This window comes from Echeneis naucrates, chromosome 8 (assembly GCF_900963305.1).
Source record: "Echeneis naucrates chromosome 8, fEcheNa1.1, whole genome shotgun sequence".
NCBI lineage: Eukaryota > Metazoa > Chordata > Actinopteri > Carangiformes > Echeneidae > Echeneis > Echeneis naucrates.
This window is the reverse complement of record NC_042518.1, coordinates 2,005,429-2,015,655: the sequence shown is the minus strand read 5'-3', so window position 1 is coordinate 2,015,655 and position 10,227 is coordinate 2,005,429. Positions and strand designations below refer to the sequence as shown.

The 10,227-nt window shown below is 46.6% G+C and overlaps 1 protein-coding gene and 2 non-coding genes across 3 annotated transcripts; all 3 read left to right on the top strand.

The window, feature by feature from the left end:
- The first annotated feature begins 191 nt into the window (after nt 1–191).
- Nucleotides 192–3,430, top strand: rpl3 (ribosomal protein L3). The gene is made up of 9 exons (XM_029508069.1): nt 192–243; nt 693–885; nt 1,118–1,286; nt 1,658–1,793; nt 2,003–2,189; nt 2,309–2,571; nt 2,657–2,752; nt 2,890–3,009; nt 3,297–3,430. The coding sequence occupies exons 1-9, from the start codon at nt 241–243 to the stop codon at nt 3,339–3,341; spliced, it is 1,212 nt and encodes a 403-aa protein (XP_029363929.1). The 5' UTR covers nt 192–240; the 3' UTR covers nt 3,342–3,430.
- LOC115048231 (small nucleolar RNA U83B) lies at nt 1,844–1,936 on the top strand. The gene has a single exon (XR_003841057.1). It is a non-coding gene; the product is annotated as a small nucleolar RNA U83B (small nucleolar RNA).
- Nucleotides 3,085–3,217, top strand: LOC115048229 (small nucleolar RNA SNORA54). The gene has a single exon (XR_003841055.1). It is a non-coding gene; the product is annotated as a small nucleolar RNA SNORA54 (small nucleolar RNA).
- Nucleotides 3,431–10,227: the final 6,797 nt, after the last annotated feature.

Sequence of the window (10,227 nt, the reverse complement as noted above, 5' to 3'; positions counted from 1 at the left end):
ACCCACCGTATTTGAATATAGTAAAAACTGATAAAACTAGTTTTAATCGTTAAATCATTTAGCTGGAATTAGTTTGTTGTATAAACAGCGACATCTAGAGGCCGACGAGTTGAACACCAGCACGAGCAGCTCGGGGGGGGGGGGCGGGGCTATCCGAGGGAAATCCCGCGATACTTGCTGCGGTATATAAACGACGTCGTCCCGTTTGGCTGGCCTCTTTGAAATCGGACCGGAGACGAAATGGTGAGTGATCCGAAGGAGACGGCTTCAATCGGAGTTAATCTGAGTTAGTCTGAGTTAGTTTCACACACTTCAGTCACTTTGATCAACATCCCGGCTGGTTTCTAGTATTCTGTATTTCATTTATTTAATTCTTTAATGCTAATACGTCGTCAGGGGTTAAAATGGCTGTTTGACGTTGGCCGCTTATTTAACGATTTAAAACAGTACAATTGTTGAACACCTCTTTGTGTATGTTATAATTTTGACAAATGTTAGAACTACCTCGCTTTTAAAGCTGAAACAGGCCGCACCGTGCACGTTTCAGGCGGCTAACTAAGCTAACAACGTGGTTAGCTAAAGGCCTCTGACGTCACTGTAGTCCATTTAGTGCTGTGCAAAAAAAACTACAATAATGTCGGCTTATTAGTCCGAACAACCGAGGATCGGCTGACGGTGTCTCTCCTCCGTAGTCTCACCGTAAGTTTTCGGCTCCACGCCACGGATCTCTGGGCTTCCTGCCCCGCAAGAGGAGCCGGCGTCACCGCGGAAAGGCCAAGAGCTTCCCCAAGGATGACCCCAACAAGCCCGTTCACCTGACCGCCTTCCTGGGCTACAAGGCCGGCATGACCCACATCGTCCGTGAGGTCGACAGACCCGGCTCCAGTGAGTGGATCTTCATTTTTAAATGTAGACTTAAAATGACGCAGAGAAGAATTAAAACTTAAGTGTGATCAAGGTGTTCTGCCTGTGATGAGACCCTCGACGGGCGGACAGAATGGGTCTACACCCCCTGCTGAATGTCGAGCACTGAGCGCAGTTTAAACCTGCAGGAGTTCACGCTGCAGCCCAAGTGTTCTGAATTAAAACCAGGTTTTCTTTTTTCCTTTGTCTTTAGAGGTGAACAAGAAGGAAGTGGTTGAGGCTGTGACCATCGTGGAGACACCCCCCATGATTGTCGTCGGTGTTGTCGGATATGTCAACACTCCCCGCGGCCTCCGTTCCTTCAAGACCATCTTCGCCGAGCACGTCAGTGATGAGTGCAAGCGTCGTTTCTACAAGAACTGGTGAGTTTAAAAACAAAGTGAAGGGCTAAATCTTGTCCCCGTGTTTGAAGCAGATGTTAGTTGCTCAGTGGAGATAAATAAGGCCTTGTGTTTTCACTGTGCGAGTCTAACATTACGGTGGCCCCTGTGGCAGCTCCTCTCAGGTGCCCCGTGCCCTGATGAGCTCCGGGCTCCTCTGGCCAGTGGAAAGTGCTTCTTAGAAACTGTGCCATGAGCCGAAATCTGAATAAGCTGATGCAGCCCACCCTCCTCCACATGGAGGGAAGGGCGAGCAGCTACGCGCTGTGTTCTTCCGCTGGCCCTCCGGGGCTATGAAGGACCTGTGCCAACCCTTGTGTCCTCTGTCCTCCCGCCACGCTGCGTGTTCTCAGGTACAAGTCCAAGAAGAAGGCTTTCACCAAATACTGCAAGAAATGGCAGGATGATGAGGGCAAGAAGCAGCTGGAGAAGGACTTTGCCGCCATGAAGAAGTACTGCCAGGTCATCCGTGTCATCGCCCACACACAGGTTAGTATGTTTGATTCCCAGTGAGGCGACTAGATTAGTTTGCTGATTCCTTTTGTCAGTGATGAGACCACGGAACTTGCGTCAGGCATGGCGCCCGACAACTATGAGGATATTTTCCATGCTGCCTTCCTTCTGAGACTACACATCTCTTGTCTCTGAATACACTCTGTATCTTTTATATTGATTTAGGTTTTTTTTTTTCTGTGCAGATGCGTCTGCTGCCTCTGAGGCAGAAGAAGTCTCACCTCATGGAGGTGCAGCTGAATGGCGGCACCATCTCTGATAAGGTGGACTGGGCCCGTGAGAAGCTGGAGCAGGCTGTACCTGTCAACAATGTCTTTACCCAGGACGAGATGATCGACGTCATCGGTGTCACCAAGGGTCACGGATACAAGGGTAAGATCAGGAGTTCTACTTCATCAAACACTTCATCAGGTCAAACTAGAGCCTTTGTTGTGATTCTAACTGTCTGTTTTTTTTTTTTTTTGTGTTTTTTTTTTTCCCCTCTCTCTCAGGTGTCACCAGCCGTTGGCACACAAAGAAGCTTCCTCGCAAGACCCATCGTGGTCTGCGTAAGGTGGCCTGTATCGGTGCCTGGCATCCTGCCCGTGTGGCCTTCTCTGTGGCCCGTGCTGGTCAGAAGGGTTACCACCACCGCACAGAGATCAACAAGAAGATCTACAAGATCGGTCAGGGATACCACAACAAGGACGGAAAGCTGGTGAAGAACAACGCCTCCACCGAGTACGATCTGTCCAACAAGAGCATCAACCCCCTGGTAAGTGACTGTCCTGTAAACAGTGTCAGCTGAGTCCATCCTGTTTTGAAGCAGCTGTAACTCACCAACTGCTTTTTCTTTAAAGGGTGGATTCGTCCATTATGGTGAGGTGACCAATGACTTCGTCATGGTGAAGGGTTGTGTTGTGGGGACCAAGAAGAGGGTACTGACTCTGCGCAAGGTGAGGACGAAGTTCAGTTGTAATCTAGGACACTGTCTGAAATGTCACTGAAGGGATGAACTGGATTTGATCTGTGGCTCATTGCTGATGTGTGTAGACTGAGTATCTAAATGGTTTTTCTCAAATCTCGTCTCCAGTCTCTGTTGGTGCAGACCAGCCGTCGTGCTTTGGAGAAGATCGACCTCAAGTTCATCGACACCACCTCCAAGTTTGGTCATGGCCGCTTCCAGACAGTGGAGGAGAAGAAGGCGTTCATGGTAAGACTTGATGCTTTTTGACCTATAAAACCTGGATTCCATATTAAACTAAAGCAGACACTGTCAGTTGTCGACCTGCACTGTTCGTAACCTGGTTCAGTCCTTCAGTGTGAGCTCGGGTTCCATTCCAGTGCCACAGTGAGCTCCAGTGAGGCAGGGGAGCAGTGCCCCTTTGTGCTGACTCCCTGTTCACTCTCTGGGAACAACGGCCTCTCTGAGCCGACGTGGACTGACACACAGCAGATGTTAAGTGTTGACATACAACTGATTGTGTTTCTGTTCAACAGGGACCACTCAAGAAGGACCGCATTGCCAAGGAGGAGACTGCCTGAAGTCGCTGTCCTCAAACGGTGTCTCTGCTGCATTGACTGTCACCATCACTGTTGTTCTGCAGAGTTGTTTAATAAAAAAAAAAAACACATTTCGTTTCAGTACTGGTTGTTTAACTGGAGTTGGCATGTTGAAGGTGAATTTCTTGTCCAACATGGAGTTCTCTGGTCCTGTAGTAATTTTAGTCCTGTTATCTGGAGGGGGAAGATGCTTCATATGTAGCTGCAACTAAAAGCTTGAAGTACAAAAAAGGCTCTTAAATGTGCAAACACATCTGTTATTTCAGGGCCAATTTCTACATATAAAGGTTAAATGACTGATCAGGAAATTGATCTCGTCCTCAACAGCAAAAACATGGCCATTGTCTAACTCCAAAAATAGTTATGGATGTAAATTTTGAGGCTAAAATTTGATTTGAATGTATAAATTAAATCCAAATGCAGGTGTTGAACATAACATCCCCTCCAGGATGAAATCAGAATCCGCCTCAGCCTTTGCCCCCCCGTCAGATCAGCTGACAGAGGCTGTGTTTAGTGGACGGTGCACTTTGAGCAGGCTGTTGGTGTCCTTGAGCTGTGAGGTTTGGATTCGGCTGACAGGAGAACTGAAGCGGTCGCAGCTCAGTAATTAAGCCCCAACATCGTCCATTCTGAGTCATCAGGGCCAGAAGTGAAACCTCTGCTTCAGCAGGTAATGATGAAGACCCCGAGAGGGCTCTGCAGGCCAGTTAGACGTCCTGCAGAACGCCTCCCCGAGACATCTGCATAATATTCAGCACTCTTAGCAGAAATGTGGATTTTCTGTGAAGATGTTCAAGGTCCTGCTCCGTCCCATTAAGCTGAAGGACAATCGTCCTCTGCAGAGCTGCACTTCAACTATCTGACATTTTCTCCACTGAAGCAGTTTTCAGTGAAAATACCCTCAAAAGGACACTTATGGTAAACTGAGCCCAGAGAGGGGGGGTCTGTTTGTTTTCTGTCTCTGCTGTCGTCAGTTTGTGTTTTTTTTTTATCTTTTGGTGGTTATTTTGTGTGGTGGGGTTTTGTCTTTTATGGAGGGGCTTGTTTGGTTTGTAGCTTTTGTATTTGTTTTGTAGATGATTTACAGACACACACTTCTTTTTGTCTCTGTGGTAATTGTGGTGGTTTGCTGTCTTTTGTGGTGCTGTTGTGCATCTTGTACATGTTTTCTATGCCTTTGTGGTTGATAGTTGTGTGTTGAGGCTGAGGTGAAGCTCTGTTTGTCTGTCCAGAGGACAGGCATAGAGATGTCCCTGCTGTTATATAATCACCTCCAGAGGCTCTGACCTCTGACCTCTGCCCTGCAGAATGACTGCAGTTTTCCATCATGCCCCCTCCTTGCCCCCCCGTCTCATTCAGGTGTAGTTTGGTCTCCTGGCAGAGTTTCTCTTCATGACCTGCTGCATCTGCTCAAACAGCAGCTTCTTCACATCCTATCCAATTAGTCCTGTCCTCTGTCACCTAAATTGGAGGGGGGGGGGCTAATTTAAACTTTAAACTTTTTTCTTCAGTGTAAATTATTGGTGACAAATCAGCACCTTTAAATGTTGGACTGACCTTCATACAAAGGTTTTGTCAGAAGGTCTCTGGATCCTTGAATGTTCTCTGTTCCCTGGTCTCTGGTCTCTGTTTCCTGGTCCCTGTTCCCTGGTCTCTGGTCCCGGGTTCTCTGTTCTCAGATCCCTGGTCTATGGTCTCTGGTCTCTGGTCCTGGGTTCTCTGTTCTCTGTTCCTTGGTCTCTGGTCCCTGATTCCTGGTCCCTGGTCCCTGGTCTCTGGTCCCCACGACCTACCAACCTCTGGTCTGGCCCCTGATTGGATCAGTCCTCCAGGATCTGAGGGGACGAATGAAGCCAGGACTGTTTGTGACTCTACTTCATATGACTGCATTTGTGTGTCTGTGTGTGTCCTATCATGCAGTGGAACCTCCAGTCCTGAGGTAGCAGCTGTTGCTAGTGGGACAGCAGCCAAGTAACCAGGTTGCATGCTGGGACAGCAGAAAGGAGGGCCAACCACCTGATTTATGTGTGTGTGTGCGCGCAGTTGTGTGTAAGTGTAAATAGTTGTGTGCATCTGTGTGTCGGTGTGTGTCCTGGCTCTGTAGCTGCCCGGCTGGTAGTCCGTCCTGCAGAGTGAGGGACCTGGCTGGGTGGCAGCATGCCGTCTGACAGGAGGACGGAGTCCAGAGTCCACAGGTTAAAGTCCGGACAGTCACACTTTTTTATCACAGCCGGATAACGTTCTCTGTCTTTCCTGTATTCGGACATATGTGACTGAGTTTTGGGGGTTTTGTGTGTCTCCGTCTGTGTAGAGGACAGTGAAGTGGAGCGTTTACTCTCAGGCCTGCCAGACTGCAGCTCCTGCACCCCTGCACTGTGGCATCAGTATTCCAGGCCCGTTTATGGACACGGCGTTCCCTGAGCTGACGGAGGCAGCAGCAGCAGCAGGCCCGTGCCCCCCCACCCTCTCCTCGTCTCCCATCACGCCACCAGAGGGCAGACCACGGCGCTCCATTTTGCTTCACGCATCCCAGAGCACTTTGTGTGCTGTAGCCTACTTTGGTTCCCCCTCTTTATCTCTCCTTTTTTAAAAAACTGGCCTCTATTCAGAGCCCGATTTAAAAGCTTCAGATTGTAAAACAGCAGCCACGCGGCTCGGACCGCTCCTTGCTCCACGTTATCCTCCACAGGAAGTGATGGAGCTTCGTGCTGCTCGTGTCAGCAGAGGGGCTGATGGGAATGTATCATTTCAGACCGTTTCCTCCAAAGAGTTTTTGTTCTTTTTCTTTATTGCTCCGTGTTGCCACTCAAATCTGCATGACCCAAAAATAACCCGGGGTGAGCGTAGTCAGCAACTGTTCTCTGGTCAGCATAAACAACAGGCCTCACGCACACACACACACACACACACACACGTGTGTTTGCAGTTTGCAGTTTGCATGCACAAGAGAAAGATGCACAGAATTCCACACACACACTTCAGGTTTCATTTAGTTTCCACAGCAGTAATCCTCCGAGAACAAACGTCAGACGCTGCAGCTTCTCCTCAAGTTTGGCTTTGGAGGCTTTGGGTGACGCGCACACGCACACACACACACACACACACACACACACACACACACACACACACACACACACACACACACACACACACACAGCTCCCATGGGTGCTCGCTCTCTGTCCCAGAACGTTGTCCAGTAAAGTCAGAGAAAGGTCATTGGTCGGTTTGATGTGAGCTTATGTAACTTCACAGGCTGCCAGAGACACAAAACCAGGCAGAGAGAGGGGGTGTGTTTGCTCTTAATATTCCCAGCCGGGGGGGGCAGTACGTTCCTCAGGCCTCAGATCCTCACCCCCCCACAGCACCAGCACCAGGCTCTCTCTCCCACACAGCTTCTTCTCTATCAGAGACACTGTGATCTCCACAGCAGGAGGGGGTCAGATGCTCCAGGTGATGAAGTCCATATTCACACGTCAGGGCTCCCATTTTACTTGGAGATCAAATTTATGACTTTCAGAGTCTTATGTGAGTCAAAGTCAGAGTTAGAGGCCTGAACACGTCCATTTTTAAACAGATTCTCCTTGGAGTCTGACAGAAGTTCATTCTGGTTCATTATAACTTTACACCATCACCATTACTTATTTATATTATTTGGAGATAAACCTGATGATGACAATCGATCAAATGGCTGTCTGGAATAAATAACGCTTCCTCACTTTACCAGCTTTATATGACGTTGTGGTTACACTTGGTTTGTGCTGTCTAATGGACCAATGCTGAGGATTTCTGAGGCTGCAGGGTGGAGCTATCATTAGCATTAGCTCTGGAGCTCTTACCCTGACCCTCCCTGACATCTTTGTGCGGTGTCCAACTCTGTTATCCTGCCCCCAAAAAAAGAAAAAAGAAATTAGCATGGACTCTTCAAGGGCATCTCTGACTTCCTCTCTGTGGGAAGTGAGAGGAAGAGGGTGGTACACCTGCACATTCTATTGAATATGGAATAAATAAACAGAAACATTTCTGAATAAAATAACTAACTTAATCTAATAAATGGGGACGAGTGTGAAAATATTCTATAAATCAGTAAACCTGAGAGCCTCATCTAAAAATGAGACTGTGATTTAAAAGGCTGATCCTCACCCTCCCAGTCTGTGACGCTGTGGTTGATGTATTGTCCCGGAGACGTTTACGGGCCTCCATCTGCCCGCTGTCGGGCCAGTCCAAGTCACAGCCAAAGACGTGACAAGACAGCGCACTGAAAAAGTCATGAGAGGAGACAAGAGAGACAAAATGGGACGGAGACGAGGACAGAAGAAGCTGACTTATTTATATTAAAAATGTGACATTCAGGCAGCAGCACCGGGGCCAAGCACTGCTTTATGAGAGAGCCAGCATCACTAAGCCTCCACACACACACTTTCTCTTTAATGTAATCCAGACTTGTAAAATGACTTCTGCTTATGAATTCTGAATAAAGAAGGCTCCATTCATTGAGACTGCTTCGTTGACATATTTCCTCGTCAAATTCACGGAGAGCGGCCTCTGTCAGAGAACTCAGATAATGGCAAATCAGGATCTCAGCACTTTTTCTAATGGAAACTTTCTTTTCTTTTGGACTCCCCTCCCTTATTTAATGGGCAGAGCTTCGGGAACAGGTTTGTGGAACCACATGCTGTGCACAGACAGCTTTACACAAACATGCATGCGTTGGTGTTTATATATGTGCTAACCACTGTTCCACCGTGTCATCCGGGAGAAAGACTGAACAAATAAAATGTATTAGGCGGATTCTTTAATGCAATCCAGGCTCTGATGTTAATGTGGTTCCCAAAGCTCGATTAAAAGAGAGGAGCTGAAAACAAAAGGTTTCCATAAGAAGTGGAATAATGTTTTTGTCTCTCTCTTTTCAGCTACACACACATAAAACACACCAAAGTCCTTCAGCTGCACAAATAGATGTGCTCTGTCTATCTGCACAGACACACACAGCCTGTTAGGCCCTGGGAGCGATGCTTTTAGGGCATGTTGTCTGAACCTCTGGCAGACTGACGCTGCTGAAGAAAGATGCTATCACCGTCTGTGCTTTACATGCTGTCTGCTGCGGGGAGAGAGGAAATGTGTTTACTGGCGTATAAAGGAGCACTGTGCAGCGTAGTCTACAGTCTGATAGATAGTTTGGTTTTGGTTTTTTCCTTTCTTGTTCAACAGCTTTCTGTTAAAAAGCCAGGCAGGTATTGTGCACATGCAGAAAACGCTGTGTGCAGGTGTGTGTTGTGTGCCTCACACTCATGCAGACACTGGGGTCCTGATACACGCATTCAAGAGCCAGTGCTGATATTTTTGGATTGCGGCTCCTGGTGGTCGATTACAGTCGATTACAGCGTGTTATCTCCGTTTTACAACAGAGGCTGTGGTTTTAGCAGAGCACACAGGGTTTTCATGTCGACGGCCGAGGACTGTTTTGTGTCGATATTCAGAGTGTGGCACAAAGCAGAAACATTTCCTACATCTGTGAGGCCCTTCACTGACAGCATGATGATTTCTTTTTACGATCCAGCAGCTAACAAACCAACAGGTGACATCGCAGTGGGTTGATGCTTCTTGGACGGCTGATGGTTGTTGAACAAGCAATACAGACCGGCACGCTGTGGTCGTGTGATAACAGCTGACAGCCCTGAAAATAGTCATGGACAGATCATCTGTGTTTGATTCTGCCTTTCTGATGAAGCACCAGACGAGCCTCCTAAATCCACAGAAAAATGAGACAATCAGAGGCTGAATAAAATCACTGTTGCGCCTAAACGCTCATGATGAACAATCACACGCTGAGTTTTCTCCATTCTAAACTCAGAGTTTGGGGATGACTGCTCACCGCCGGGACAAGAGTTTATTTCCAAGCCCAGTTTTTTTTTTTTTTTTTTTCTTTGTTCATCGCAGATTTGATGATGTGACAGACAGGTAAGTGTTCGTACCGAGAGCTGTTAAACAAAAAGGTGTGACAGGATAAAGTGTGTGTGAGAGACACGCAGTGAAACACGGTGATTTGTTCCCCCTAGGGTTCGTATTTTATTCATCAGGACTTGATGCATCCAAGTATAGGATCATTCGGTTTTGGCACCTTTAAAGATTTCATTTTCAAATTAAACAACACATTAAAAATCAAAAGAAACAAAGAAAAGACTAAGGCTTTGTGAGTTTTTCAAAATAAAACACATACATACATATATTTATATATTTATAAATAAATCAACCAAACCATTTAAAAAAGCTGTTTTGTTCAATGTAGATTGTTTGGTTTGTCTCACAAAAGCAATAAGATCAAATGAACTAAATAAATAAAAAAAGAAATCATAAGAAAAATACACATGAAAACATTGATACTTTAAACTTTAGCATCTTTTCTTTTGTTCCCCTTATAATTATTAACCTTTAAAACTTAAGTTTCTCAAGAGCAGATTTGTTGTAATTTTATAGCATGCATTTAATTTCTGAAATTGTGAGTCACTTAGCTTCTCTTGTACTATTTCATATTTAACTTGTTTTTATTTCTGTGTTTGGCGTCCTCTTCTTTTCCTTCCCCTCTGCTCCTTCCTTTTTTATTTTGTAGAAGTCGTGTTCTGGAGTCTTTGCTTTGTGAACTTTGACCCCTTTTGTTGGCTCTCACTCTCTCTTTTTCTCTCGCTAAGGGGCTCGACTCTCCCGTTACGACCCCGCCAAAAAAAAAAAAGAAAGTGAACAGGGACTGAGAAAAAGACGAGAAGGTTCTGTTAAAAGAAGATATTATTCTACTGCTGACCGTCTGTATCTATCTCTCCTAAAGGACCGTCGCTTGTTCTCGGCCTTCGAATGAACAGATACTAAAAGAGT